The sequence below is a fragment of the Tachyglossus aculeatus genome, chromosome 22 (assembly GCF_015852505.1).
Source record: "Tachyglossus aculeatus isolate mTacAcu1 chromosome 22, mTacAcu1.pri, whole genome shotgun sequence".
In the NCBI taxonomy this organism is placed as follows: Eukaryota; Metazoa; Chordata; class Mammalia; order Monotremata; family Tachyglossidae; genus Tachyglossus; species Tachyglossus aculeatus.
In genome coordinates, this window is record NC_052087.1 from 57,812,172 (window position 1) to 57,827,396 (window position 15,225).

The 15,225-nt window shown below is 49.1% G+C and overlaps 1 protein-coding gene across 4 annotated transcripts in view; it reads right to left on the reverse strand.

The window, feature by feature from the left end:
• OSBPL5 (oxysterol binding protein like 5) overlaps nucleotides 1-15,225 on the reverse strand; it is a 91,271-nt gene that overhangs the window by 55,723 nt on the left and 20,323 nt on the right. For all 4 annotated transcript variants that reach the window (XM_038764561.1, XM_038764562.1, XM_038764563.1 and 1 more), the window contains 2 exons: nucleotides 10,367-10,448; nucleotides 7,675-7,837 (listed from right to left, as the gene is read on the reverse strand). In XM_038764561.1, coding sequence (XP_038620489.1) covers nucleotides 7,675-7,837; nucleotides 10,367-10,448 — 245 coding nt within the window. The remainder of the gene's footprint in view (nucleotides 1-7,674; nucleotides 7,838-10,366; nucleotides 10,449-15,225) is intronic.

The following is a 15,225-nucleotide window of genomic DNA, read 5'->3' on the forward strand; positions in this document are numbered from 1 at the left end:
TATATACAGGTGCTGTGGGGAAGGGAAGGAGGTAAGATCCGCTTCCGTATCATTCGTTCAATGGTCCTCGTACTTCCCAACCAACTTGTACTTCCCAAGCGATTAGTACAGGGCTCTGCACACAGTAAGCGCTCAATAAATACGACTGATGATGATGATGATGGTATTTATTGAGCGCTCACTGCGTGCAACTTGGAAGTCCATAGAGAGACGGTCCCCACCCAACAGTGGGCTTACAGTCTAGAAGGGGGAGACAACAAAAAGGCCTCACCGTTGGCTCCGAAGCCATCGATCCCCTCTCCGCCTCCTACTCAACCCTCACAATTTTCCCCAACACCAACCTCCTCACTGTGTATGTAATCATTTTCCATCTTTCTTTTTTGTTTTTATTCTTCTTTTCATCTCATCGCGTTCCCTTTTTCTTCTCTAATCCAATACATTTTAATTACCGGGTAGAAATCTTGGCTTCGTACTTATGTTCGCCAGGTTAAACCAGAAATGGATTTGGTGGCATTCCCGGTAGACAACCTCGTTGTTCTGGAATTTCGTGACAGCTTTGACTGAATCACTATTCTTACTACTATTGTTATTGTTCGTAATAAGCAATAAGTTCATAGTAAGTCTGATTATTTTTCTTTTCAGTAGGAATAAGTTATTGGATACAGCTCGTTTTTAATGCTTCCCCAGTCAAAAATTTCTCCTAAATTTAAATTAGGAGTATCGGGTTGTAAAAAGTATTCGCCGTTATGTTTGCGGGAATTAATTTATTTGTGTGAATTAATGGTTTGGTTTTGTCGTCGGGCTGCCCCTTCTAGACTGTAGGGACCATCTCTACATATTTGCGATTTGTCCTTCCCAAGCGCTTAGTCCAGTGCTCTGCACACAGTAAGTGCTCAATAAATACAATTGAATGAATGAGTGAATGTGTCACCTTCACCTCTATTTCGCCGTCGACCTCGCACCCGGAATGCCCTCCCTCTTCGTATCCGAAAGATAATTCCTCTCCTCACCTTCAAATCCTTATCGAAGGCCCGTCTCCTCCAAGAGGCCTTCCCTGACTGCGCCCTCCTTTCCTCTTCTACCTCAACCCGATTTGCTCTCTTTATTCATCCCCCCTCCCGGCCCCACAGCACTTCTGTGTATAGCTGTCATTTTATTTATTTGCATTGATGTCTGTCTCCCCCGCTTTAATAATGATGGCATTCATTAAGCACTTACTATGTGCAAAGCACATTCTAAGCGCTGGGGAGGTTACAATCAATCAATCAATCAATCGTATTTATTGAGCGCTTACTGTGTGCAGAGCAACGGACTAAGTGCTTGGGAAGTCCAAGTTGGCAACATATAGAGACAGTCCCTACCCAGTCAATCAATCAATCAATCAATCGTATTTATTGAGCGCTTACTGTGTGCAGAGCACTGTGCTAAGCGCATGGGAAGTCCAAGTTGTCAACATCTAGAGACGGTCCCTACCCAACAGTGGGCTCACAGTCTAGAAGGGGGCTCAGGTTGTCCCAAGGGGGGCTCTATATGTTGCCAACTTTTACTTCCCAAGCGCTTAGTCCAGTGCTCTGCACACAGTAAGCGCTCAATAAATACAATTGATGATGATGATCCCCATTTTTACAGATGAGGTAACTGAGGCCCAGAAAAGCTAAGTGACGTGCCCAAAGTCACCCAGCTGACAGTTGGTGGAGCCCAACTTGAACTCCCCAACCGCTTAGTACAGTGCTCTGCGCACAGTAAGTGCTCAATAAATACGATTGAATGAATGAATGGAGCCGGGATTTGAACCCATGACCTCTGACTCCAAAGCCCAGGCTCTTTCCACTGAGCTACACTGCTTTAATAATAATAATAATGGCATTTGTTAAGCGCTTACTATGTGCAAAGCACTGTTCTAAGGTTACAAGGTGATCAGGTTGTCTCACGGGGGGCTCACAGTTTTAATCCCCATTTTCCAGATGAGGCAACTGAGGCCCAGAGAAGTGAAGTGACTCGCCCAAAGTCACACAGCTGACAGCTGGTGGAGCCGGGATTTGAACCCATGACCTCTGACTCCAAAGCCCGGGCTCTTTCCACTGAGCCGCGCCGCTTCTCTGTAACTGTAGACTCTCTTTAGACTGCAAGCTCATTGTGGGCAGGGAATGTGACTATTTATTGTTGCATTGTAATCAATCAATCCATCAATCGTATTTATTGAGCGCTTACTGTGTGCAGAGCACTGGACTAAGCGCTTGGGAAGTACAAGTTGGCAACATAGAGAGACGGTCCCTACCCAACAGTGGGCTCACAGTCTACAGAGTCTTTGTACTCTCCAAAGTGCTTAGTACACAGCTGTGCACACTGTGAGCCCACTGTTGGGTAGGGACTGTCTCTATATGTTGCCAATTTGTACTTCCCAAGCGCTTAGTACAGTGCTCTGCACGTAGTAAGCGCTCAATAAATACGATTGATGTTGATGATGATGATGATAAGTGATCAATAAATACGATTGGTTGATTGATAAGTCTACACTGTTCTCCGAGGGGTCCCATGGGTTTCAATGCTCAGTGGCAACCGGTTGTGAGGACTCCTAGGTGCTCCCTGTGATCCTCCCCTCTGGTTCTTGGGCTGTGAGAAGCAGCGTGGCTCAGTGGAAAGCGCTTAGCACAGTGCTCTGCACATAGTAAGCGCTCAATAAATACGACTGATGATGATGATGGAAAGAGCCCGGGCTTTGGAGTCAGAGGTCATGGGTTCAAATCCCGCCTCCCCCACTCGTCAGCTGTGTGACTTTGGGCAAGTCACTTCACTTCTCTGGGCCTCAGTGACCTCATCTGGAAAATGGGGATGAAGACCGGGAGCCCCCACATGGGACAACCTGATCACCTTGTAAATTCCCCAGCGCTTAGAACAGTGCTCTGCACATAGTAAGCGCTTAATAAATGCCATTATTATTATTAGAAGTCAAAGTTCGTGGGTTCTAATCTCCACTCCGCCACTTGTCTGCTGTGTGACCTTGGGCAAGTCACTTCACTTCTCTGGGCCTCAGTGACCTCATCTGGAAAATGGGGATTAAGACCGGGAGCCCCGACATGGGACAACCTGATCACCTTGTAAATTCCCCTGCGCTTAGAACAGTGCTCTGCACATAGTAAGCGCTTAATAAATGCCATTATTATTATTAGAAGTCGAAGGACGTGGGTTCTAATCTCCACTCCGCCACTTGTCTGCTGTGTGACCTTGGGCAAGTCACTTCACTTCTCTGGGCCTCAGTGACCTCATCTGGAAAATGGGGATTAAGACCGGGAGCCCCGACATGGGACAACCTGATCACCTTGTAAATTCCCCAGCCCTTAGAACAGTGCTCTGCACATAGTAAGCGCTTAATAAATGCCATTATTATTATTAGAAGTCGAAGGGCGTGGATTCTAATCTCCACTCCACCACTTGTCTACTGTGTGACCTTGGGCAAGTCACTTCACTTCTCTGGGCCTCAGTGACCTCATCTGGAAAATGGGGATTAAGACCGGGAGCCCCCACATGGGACAACCTGATCACCTTGTAACCACCCCAGCGCTTAGAACAGTGCTCTGCACATAGTAAGCGCTTAATAAATGCCATTATTATTATTAGAAGTCGAAGGACATGGGTTCTAATCTCCACTCCACCACTTGTCTGCTGTGTGACCTTGGGCAAGTCACTTCACTTCTCTGGGTCTCAGTGACCTCATCTGGAAAATGGGGATTAAGACTGGGAGCCCCCACATGGGACAACCTGATCACCTTGTAAATTCCCCAGCGCTTAGAACAGTGCTCTGCACATAGTAAGCGCTTAATAAATGCCATTATTATTATTAGAAGTCAAAGTTCGTGGGTTCTAATCTCCACTCAGCCACTTGTCGGCTGTGTGACCTTGGGCAAGTCACTTCACTTCTCTGGGCCTCAGTGACCTCATCTGGAAAATGGGGATTAAGACTGGGAGCCCCCCGCGGGACAACCTGATCACCTTGTAAATTCCCCAGCGCTTAGAACAGTGCTCTGCACATAGTAAGCGCTTAATAAATGCCATTATTATTATTAGAAGTCGAAGGACGTGGGTTCTAATCTCCACTCCGCCACTTGTCTGCTGTGTGACCTTGGGTAAGTCACTTCACTTCTCTGGGCCTCAGTGACCTCATCTGGAAAATGGGGATTAAGACTGGGAGCTCCCACATGGGACAACCTGATCACCTTGTAAATTCCCCAGCGCTTAGAACAGTGCTCTGCACATAGTAAGTGCTTAATAAATGCCATTATTATTATTAGAAGTCGAAGGACGTGGGTTCTAATCTCCACTCTGCCACTTGTCTGCTGTGTGACCTTGGGTAAATCACTTCACTTCTCTGTGCCTCAGTGACCTCATCAGTAAAATGGGGATTAAGACTGTGAGCCCCACGTGGGACAACCTGATTACCTTGTATCTACCCCAGCGCTTAGAACAGTGCTTGGCACATAATAACAGCTTAACAAACACTATAATTATTATTATTATTACGTATTAAGTGCTGGAGTAGACACAAAATAATCATGCTGCCGCGGAGTGACTAGAGCACAGGCCTGGAGTCAGAAGTCGTGGGTTCTAATCCCGGCTCCGCTGCTTGTCGGCTGTGCTACTTTGGGCAAGTCACTTGACTTCTCTGGGCCTCAGTTCCCTCATCTGGAAAATGGGGATTAAGACTGTGAGCCCCACGTGGGACAACCTGATTACCTTGGATCCTCCCCAGCGCTTAGAACAGTGCTCGGCACATAGTAAGGCTTAACAAATGCCCTTATTATTATTATTATTCTCTGTGCCTCAGTGACCTCATCCGTAAAATGGGGATTAAGACTGTGAGCCCCCCGTGGAAAAACCTGATTACCTTGTATCTTCCCCAGCGCTTAGCACATAGTAAGGCTGAATAAATGCCATTATTATTATTATTATTCTCTGTGCCTCAATGACCTCATCTGTAAAATGGGGATTAAGACTGTGAGCCCCCTCGTGGGACAGCCTGATTACCTTGTATCTACCCCAGCGCTGAGAACAGTGCTTAGCACATAGTAAGGCTTAACAAATGCCATTATTATTATTATTCTCTGTGCCTCAGTGACCTCATCTGTAAAATGGGGATTAAGACTATGAGCCTCACGTGAGATAACCTGATTATTTGTATCTTCCCCAGCATTTAGAACAGTGTATGGCGCATAGTAAGCACTTAATAAATACCATTATTATTATTATTATTATTATTGACCTAAGGGGGCTGAGCCAAGGTAGGTGTAGACACACTCACACTTCGTCCAGAGCTTCCCAGACAGATGAAAAGTGGGAAGATAATAATAATAATAATAATAATAATAATAATAATAATAATAATAATAATTGGTATTTATTAAGCGCCTACTATGTGCAAAGCACTGTTCTAAGCGCTGGGGAGGATACAAGGTGACCAGGTTGCCCCACGTGGGGCTCACAGTCTTCATCCCCATTTTCCAGATGAGGGAACTGAGGCTCAGAGAAGTTAAGTGACTTGCCCAAGATCACACAGCAGACAGGCGGCGGAGCCGGGATTCGAACCCATGACCTCTGACTCCAAAGCCCGGGCTCTTTCCATTGAGCCACGCTGCGGGAGGGGCTGGGGATCAGAGGATGGGAATCCCAGGAGAGGAGCAATCAATCCGTTGTATTTATTGAGCGCTTACTATGTGCGGAGCACTGTACTAAGTGCTTGGGCGACTGCAATATGGCAGCAGACACGTTCCCTGCTCATAACAATTTGTACTTCCCAAGCGCTTAGTACAGTGCTCTGCACATAGTAAGCGCTCAATAAATACGATTGATTGCTTGATTGATAACGAGCTTTCATTCTAATGGTGGAGACAGACATTAATATCAATAACTGCGTAATTTATAATAAATGATTGAGAGATATGATTGAGAGATAAATTCCCTGGGGGCAGGGATGGGGTGAATATCAAATGTCCAAGGGTAACATCATCATCATCATCAATCGTATTTATTGAGCGCTTACTATGTGCAGAGCACTGTACTAAGCGCTTGGGAAGTACAAATTGGCAACATCTAGAGACAGTCCCTACCCAACAGTGGGCTCACAGTCTAAAAGGAAGTGCGTAGATGCTGCAGAGCCGGGCACTGTACTAAGCGCTTGGGAGAGTCTAACAGAGTTGGTAGGTATGTTCCCTGCCCACAACAATAATAATGTTGGTATTTGTTAAGCGCTTACTATGTGCAAAGCGCTGTTCTAAGCGCTGGGGGGAACACAAGGAGATGAGGTTGTCCCAGGTGGGCCTCACAGTCTTAATCCACCTTTTCCAGATGAGGGAACTGAGGCACGGAGAAGTGAAGCGACTTGCCCAAGGTCACACAGCGGACATGTGGGGGCGGCGGGATTCGAACCCATGACCTCCGACTCCCAAGCCCGCGCTCTTTCCACCGAGCCACGCGCAAGCTTACAGTCTAGAGATCAGAGGGTGGAGACCAGAGGGCAGAGCCTCGGCTCTTGTCCTTACTTAGCGACGTGGGCCCGGGCTTGGGAGCCAGAGGTCGTGGGTTCGAATCCCGGCTGCGTCACTTGTCTGCTGTGTGACCTTGGGCAAGTCACTTCTCTGAGCCTCAGTGACCTCACCTGTAAACTGGGGATGAAGACTGTGAGCCCCACATGGGACAACCTGATCACCACGTATCTCCCCCAGCGCTTAGAACAGTGCTTTGAACATAGTAAGCGCTTAACAAATGCCAATATTATGATTATTATTATTATTATTATTGTCTGCTGTGTGACCTTGGGCAAATCAATCATATTTATTGAGCACTTACTGTGTGCAAAGCACTGTACTAATCACTTCACTTATAATACTGTTCGTATTTGTTCAGCGCTTACTATGTGCAAAGCACTGTTCTAAGCGCTGGGGTAGATACCAGGTAATCAGGTTGTCCCACGAGGGGCTCACAGTCTCCACCCCCATTTTCCAGATGAGGGAACTGAGGCCCAGAGAAGTGAAGTGACTTGCCCGGAGTCACACAGCGGACAAGTGGCGGAGCCGGGATTTGAACCCATGACCTCGGACTCCCAAGCCCGGGCTCTTCCCACCGAGCCACGCTGTTCACTTCTCTGTGCTTCAGGGACCTCGTCTGTAAAAATGCGGATTGAGACTGGGAGCCAACCTGATCACCTGGTATCTCCCCCAGCGCTTAGAACAGTTCCTGGCACATAGTAAGCGCTTAACAAATACTATTAGAGAAGCAGCGTGGCTCAGTGGAAAAAGCCCGGGCTTTGGAGTCAGAGGTCATGGGTTCAAATCCCGGCTCCACCACTTGTCAACTGTGTGACTTTGGGCAAGTCACTTCTCTGGGCCTCAGTTCCCTCATCTGTAAAATGGGGATGAAGACTGTGAGCCCCACGTGGGACAACCTGATGACCTTGTAAATTCCCCAGCGCTTAGAACAGTGCTCTGCACATAGTAAGCGCTTAATAAATGCCATTATCTCTCCCCCTTTTAGACTGTGAGCCCACTGTTGGGTAGGGACTGTCTCTATGTGATGCCAATTTGTACTTCCCCAGCGCTTAGTACAGTGCTCTGCACATAGTAAGCGCTCAATAAATACGATTGATTGATTGATTATTATTATCATTATTATTATTATTATTACTGGAAGAGCTCGTGGTTGGAGGTGAGCAGGAGGCCGTTGAGGGGGGCCTGGGCCGGGTCCCCCGCACCGTTGGGCTCCCCGTCTTTCCCGTTCTTGGCTGTGCTGAGCCGGAACAGGCCAGAGCAGCACAGGGCCAGTTCCAGGGCATCCAGCCAGCAGTGACCTGCGGGAGGAGAAGGGAAAACTGAGTCAGGGGCGTCCCCTCCCCGCTCGCCAGTTTGGACAGGGCCGGGGGAATCCGCTGTGGTGACCGCTAGGACATCAGGAATGGGGGGCGGGGGCAAAAATCCCCGGTAATGATCCCTAGAAGCCGGCCATCGGATTAGAATCCGCTGTGGTGACGGCTAGGATTCCAGGGATGAGAGCAGATTCCTCTGTGATGGCCACTAGGACACTGGGATGCGACATATTCCTCTGCGATAACCGCTAGGACACTGGGATGGGGCAGATTCCTCTGCAATGACCACTAGGACACTGGGATGAGACATATTCCTCTGCAATGACCGCTAGGACACCAGGATGGGCAGATCCCTCTGAGATGACTGCTAGGACACTGGGATGGGACATATTCCTCTGCGATGACTGCTAGGACACCAGGATGGGACAGATCCCTCTGAGATAACTGCTAGGACACTGGGATGGGGCAGATTCCTCTGAGATAACCACTAGGACACTGGGATGGGACATATTCCTCTGCGATGACCACTAGGACCCTGGGATGGGACATATTCCTCTGCGATGATCACTAGGACACTGGGATGGGATATATTCCTCTGCGATGACCACTAGGACCCTGGGATGGGACATATTCCTCTGCGATGACTGCTAAGACACCAGGATGGGGCAGATCCCTCTGAGATGACTGCTAGGACACTGGGATGGGGCAGATTCCGCTGCGATGACTGCTAGGACACTGGGATGGGACATATTCCTCTGCAATGACCTCTAGGACACCAGGATGGGACATATTCCTCTGCAATGACTGCTAGGACACCAGGATGGGGCAGATCCCTCTGAGATGACTGCTAGGACACTGGGATGGGACATATTCCTCTGCGATGACTGCTAGGACACCAGGATGGGGCAGATCCCTCTGAGATGACTGCTAGGACACCAGGATGGGGCAGATCCCTCTGAGATGACTGCTAGGACACCAGGATGGGGCAGATCCCTCTGAGATGACTGCTAGGACACTGGGATGGGGCAGATTCCTCTGCGATGACTGCTAGGACACTGGGATGGGACATATTCCTCTGCAATGACCTCTAGGACACCAGGATGGGGCAGATTCCTCTGAGATGACTGCTAGGACACTGGGATGGGGCAGATTCCACTGCAATGACTGCTAGGACACTGGGATGGGACATATTCCTCTGCGATGACCGCTAGGACACTGGGATGGGACATATTCCTCTGCGATGACTGCTAGGACACCAGGATGGGGCAGATCCCTCTGAGATGACTGCTAGGACACCAGGATGGGGCAGATTCCTCTGAGATGACTGCTAGGACACTGGGATGGGGCAGATTCCTCTGAGATGATCACTAGGACACTGGGATGGGACATATTCCTCTGCGATGACCGCTAAGACACCAGGATGGGGCAGATCCCTCTGAGATGACTGCTAGGACACTGGGATGGGACATATTCCTCTGCAATGACCGCTAGGACACTGGGATGGGACATATTCCTCTGCGATGACTGCTAGGACACTGGGGTGGGACATATTCCTCTGTGATGACTGCTAGGACACCAGGATGGGGCAGATCCCTCTGAGATGACTGCTAGGACACTGGGATGGGACATATTCCTCTGCGATGACCGCTAGGAAACTGGGATGGGACATATTCCTCTGCGATGACCGCTAGGACACTGGGATGGGACATATTCCTCTGCAACAACCGCTAGGACACTGGGATGGGACATATTCCCCTGTGATGACCGCTAGGACACTGGGATGGGACATATTCCCCTGCGATGACCGCTAGGACACCGGGATGGGGCAGATCCTCTGAGATGACTGCTAGGACACTGGGATGGGGCAGATTCCACTGCGATGACTGCTAGGACACTGGGATGGGACATATTCCCCTGTGATGACCGCTAGGACACTGGGATGGGACATATTCCTCTGCGATGACTGCTAGGACACCAGGATGGGGCATATTCCTCTGCAATGACGGCTAGGACACCAGGATGGGACATATTCCTCTGCGATGACCGCTAGGACACCAGGATGGGGCAGATCCCTGTGAGATAACCGCTAGGACACTGGGATGGGGCAGATTCCACTGCGATGACTGCTAGGACACTAGGATGGGACATATTCCCCTGTGATGACTGCTAGGACACTGGGATGGGACATATTCCTCTGTGATGACCGCTAGGACACTGGGATGGGGCAGATTCCCCTGCGATGACTGCTAGGACACCGGGATGGGGCAGATTCCTCTGTAGCGACCATTAGGACATCGGGAATGGGGAGTCCACATGCATCGCGGCCCTGGGAGTTCTGCTTTCCGCTTCCCTCCGGGACCGGGCGACAGCAATGAAGACCCCCCTCCTGCCCCGATCGTCCCCTCCGGCCGGGCTCCTGGGCAGCCCCGGACCCTAGCGGGGATGGCGATTGATTGATTGATTGATTGATTGATTGATGGGTGTCCAGTTCACTGGAGCCCGCGGCTCTCTCACCGTCGGACTCGGAGGCCCGGAAGATGAGGTGGCTGCCAGGGAGCGGCTGGGTGATGGATCCCACGTTCTCCCCCTCCGGGCCCTGTGGGAGCAAGGAAGAGAAAAGGAGGGAAGAGGAGAGACACAGAGACGGAGAGACAACAGGCAGGGGAAGGGAAGATGAGGAAGGAAGGAGAGAGGATTTTGAAGCTTCCCATGTCGGGGATAATAATAATAATAATAATAATGATGGCATTTATTAAGCGCTTACTATGTGCAAAGCACAGGCAGGGGAAGGGAAGATGAGGAAGGAAGGAGAGAGGATTTTGAAGCTTCCCGTGTCTGGGATAATAATAATAACGATGGCATTTATTAAGCGCTTACTATGTGCAAAGCACTGTTCTAAGCGCTGGGGAGGTTACAAGGTGATCAGGTTGTCCCACGGCGGGGCTCACACTCTTAATCCCCATTTTCCCAGGTGAGGTAACTGAGGCCCAGACTGTGAGCCCACTGTTGGGTAGGGACTGTCTCTATATGTTGCCAATTTGTACTTCCCAAGCGCTTAGTACAGTGCTCTGCACATAGTAAGCGCTCAATAAATACGATTGATGATGATGAAGTGACTTGCCCAAAGTCACACAGCCGACAATTGGCAGAGCCGGGGTTTGAACCTATGACTTTTTATTTTTTAATGGCATTTATTAAGTGCTTACTATGTGCAAAGCACCGTTCTAAGCGCTGGGGGAGATACAAGGTGAGCAGGTTGTCCCGCGGGGGGCTCACAGTCTTCATCCCCATTTACAGATGAGGGAACTGAGGCACGGAGAAGTGAAGTGACTTGCCCAAAGTCACACAGCTGACAAGTGACAGAGAAGCAGCGTGGCTCAGTGGAAAGAGCACGGGCTTTGGAGGCAGAGGTCATGGGTTCGAATCCCAACTCCACCACATCTGCTGTGTGACCTTGGGTAAGTCACTTAACTTCTCTGAGCCTCAGTTACCTCATCTGTAAAATGGGGATTAAGACTGTGAGCCCACGTGGGACAACTTGATCACCTTGTATTCCCCCTCAGAGCTTAGAACAATGCTCTGCACATAGTAAGTGCTTAACAAATGCCAACATTATTATTATTATTAACTTCTCTGAGCCTCAGTTACCTCATCTGTAAAATGGGGATGAAGACTGTGAGCCCCACGTGGGACAACTTGATCACCTTGTATTCCCCCTCAACGCTTAGAACAGTGCTCTGCACATAGCAAGCGCTAAACAAATGCCAACATTATTATTATTATTAACTTCTCTGAGCCTCAGTTCCCTCATCTGTAAAATGGGGATTAAGACTGTGAGCCCCACGTGGGACAACTTGATCACCTTGTATTCCCCCTCGGCGCTTAGAACAGTACTCTGCACATAGCAAGCGCTAAACAAATGCCAACATTATTATTATTATTAACTTCTCTGAGCCTCAGTTACCTCATCTGTAAAATGTGGATTAAGACTGTGAGCCCCACATGGGACAACTTGATCACCTTGTATTCCCCCTCGGCGCTTAGAACAGTGCTCTGCACATAGTAAGCGCTTAACAAATGCCATTATTATTAGACTGTGAGCCCACTGTTGGGTAGGGACCATCTCTATGTGTTGCCGACTTGTACTTCCCAAGCGCTCAGTCCAGTGCTCTGCACACAGTAAGCGCTCAATAAATACGATTGATTGATTGATTGATAAGTGGCAGAGCCGGGATTGGAACCCACGACCTCTGACTCCAAAGCCCGGGCTCTTTCCACTGAGCCATGCTGAGGGATGCGCTTTTCCCAGTCCCGGGTTGGGAGACCGTGAGCCCACTGTTGGGTAGGGACCGTCTCTAGATGTTGCCAACTTGGACTTCCCAAGCGTTTAGTCCAGTGCTCTGCACACAGTAAGCGCTCAATAAATACGATTGATTGATTGATTGATTGATAAGTGGCAGAGCTGGGATTGGAACCCACGACCTCTGACTCCAAAGCCCGGGCTCCTTCCACTGAGCCACGCTGAGGGATGCGCTTTTCCCAGTCCCGGGTTGGGAGACTGTGAGCCCACTGTTGCGTAGGGAATGTCTCTAGATGTTGCCAACTTGGACTTCCCAAGCGCTTAGTCCAGTGCTCTGCACACAGTAAGCGCTCAATAAATACGATTGATTGATTGATTGATTGATTGATTGATTGATAAGTGGCAGAGCCGGGATTGGAACCCACGACCTCTGACTCCAAAGCCCGGGCTCTTTCCACTGAGCCACGCTGAGGGATGCGCTTTTCCCAGTCCCGGGTTGGGAGACTGTGAGCCCACTGTTGCGTAGGGAATGTCTCTAGATGTTGCCAACTTGGACTTCCGAAGTGCTTAGTCCAGTGCTCTGCACACAGTAAGCGCTCAATAAGTACGATTGATTGATTGATTGATTGGAAAGGACGGCGATGACTGAATCATGGACCGCTCTCTTCCCCCAACACACACCCCCACAAGTACACACAAACACGTACACAGGTACAGACACAAGTACATAAAGACGCAACCCCGACTCGCTCCCTTTGGTCTTCCGCCCCACGGCGCTTACGTCCACATCTCTAGCTTTATTTATCCGTATCCATGTCTGTCAGCCCCTCTCTATTCATTTCATTCGTTCGTTCAGTCTATTTATTGAGCGCTTACTGTGTGCAGAGCACTGTGGTAAGCGCTTGGGAAGTCCAAGTCGGCAACATAGAGAGACGGTCCCTACCCAACAACGGGCTCACAGTCGAGAAGGGGGAGACAAGCGTGTTGAGGGCAGGAATGTGCCCTGCAGCTTATAGACTGTGAGCCCACTGTTGGGTCTCTATATGTTGCCAACTCGGACTTCCCAAGCGCTTAGTACAGTGCTCTGCACACAGTAAGCGCTCAATAAATACGATTGAATGAATGAATGTTACTGTTTGTTGTTGTATTATACTTCCCCAAGGGCTTAGTACAGTGCTCTGCGATCAACTGGAGCTCCTTGTGGGCAGGGAATGAGTCTGATGATATAGTGTCCTCTTCCAAGCGCTTAGTACAGTGCTTTGCGCACAGTAAACGCTCACCTGTCTCCCCTTTCTAGACTGTGAGCCCGCTGTTGGGTAGGGACCGTCTCTATATGTTGCCAACTCGGACTTCCCAAGCGCTTAGTCCAGTGCTCTGCACACAGTAAGCGCTCAATAAATACGATCGAATGAATGAATGAATGAATGTCACTGTTTGGTGTTGTATTATACTTCCCCAAGGGCTTAGTACAGTGCTCTGCACACAGAAGCGCTCAACAGGAGCTCCTTGTGGGCAGGGAATGAGTCTGATGATATAGTGTCCTCTTCCAAGCGCTTAGTACAGTGCTTTGCGCACAGTAAACGCTCACCTGTCTCCCCCTTCTAGACTGCGAGCCCGCTGTTGGGTAGGGACCGTCTCTATATGTTGCCAACTCGGACTTCCCAAGCGCTTAGTCCAGTGCTCTGCACACAGTAAGCGCTCAATAAATACGATTGAATAAATGAATGAATGAATGTCACTGTTTGTTGTTGTATTATACTTCCCCAAGCGCTTAGTCCAGTGCTCTGCACACAGTAAGCGCTCAATAAATACGATCGAATGAATGAATGAATGAATGAATGTCACTGTTTGGTGTTGTATTATACTTCCCCAAGGGCTTAGTACAGTGCTCTGCACACAGAAGCGCTCAACAGGAGCTCCTTGTGGGCAGGAAATGAGTCTGATGATATAGTGTCCTCTTCCAAGCGCTTAGTACAGTGCTTTGCACACAGTAAATGCACACCTGTCTCCCCCTTCTAGACTGCGAGCCCGCTGTTGGGTAGGGACCGTCTCTATATGTTGCCAACTTGGACTTCCCAAGCGCTTAGTACAGTGCCCTGCACACAGTAAGCGCTCAATAAATACGATTGAATGAATGAATGAATGAATGTCACTGTTTGTTGTTGTATTATACTTCCCCAAGCGCTTAGTCCAGTGCTCTGCACACAGTAAGTGCTCAATAAATACGATCGAATGAATGAATGAATGAATGTCACTGTTTGGTGTTGTATTATACTTCCCCAAGGGCTTAGTACAGTGCTCTGCACACAGAAGCGCTCAACTGGAGCTCCTTGTGGGCAGGGAATGAGTCTGATGATACAATGTCCTCTTCCAAGCGCTTAGTACAGTGCTTTGCACACAGTAAATGCTCACCTGTCTCCCCCTTCTAGACTGCGAGCCCGCTGTTGGGTAGGGACCGTCTCTATATGTTGCCAACTTGGACTTCCCAAGCGCTTAGTACAGTGCTCTGCACACAGTAAGCGCTCAATAAATACGATTGAATGAATGAATGAATGAACCTGTGAGCTCGCTGTGGGCAGGGAATGTGATGCTATATTGTCCTTTCCCAAGCGCTTAGTACAGTGCTCTGTACACAGTAAATGCTCAACTGTGAGCTCCTTGTGGGCAGGAAATGTGTCTGATGATATAGTGTCCTCCCTGAATAATAATAAAATAATAATAATAATAATAATAATGGCATTTGTTAAGCGCTTACTATGTGCCAAGCACTGTTCTAAGCGCTGGGGGAATACAAGGTGATCAGGTTGTCCCACGTGGGGCTCACAGTCTTAATTCCCATTTTACAGTTGAGAGAACTGAGGCTCAGAGAAATCAAGTGACTTGCCCAAGGTCACACAGCAGACATGTGGTGGAGCCGGGATTAGAACCCATGACCTCTGACTACAGAGCCCGGGCTCTTTCCACTGAGCACCACTGCCATCTCTATTGGAGCGCTTAGTATAGTGCTCTGCACACAGAAGCGCTCAACTGTGAGCTCCTTGTGGGCAGCGAATGAGTCTGATGATATAGTGTC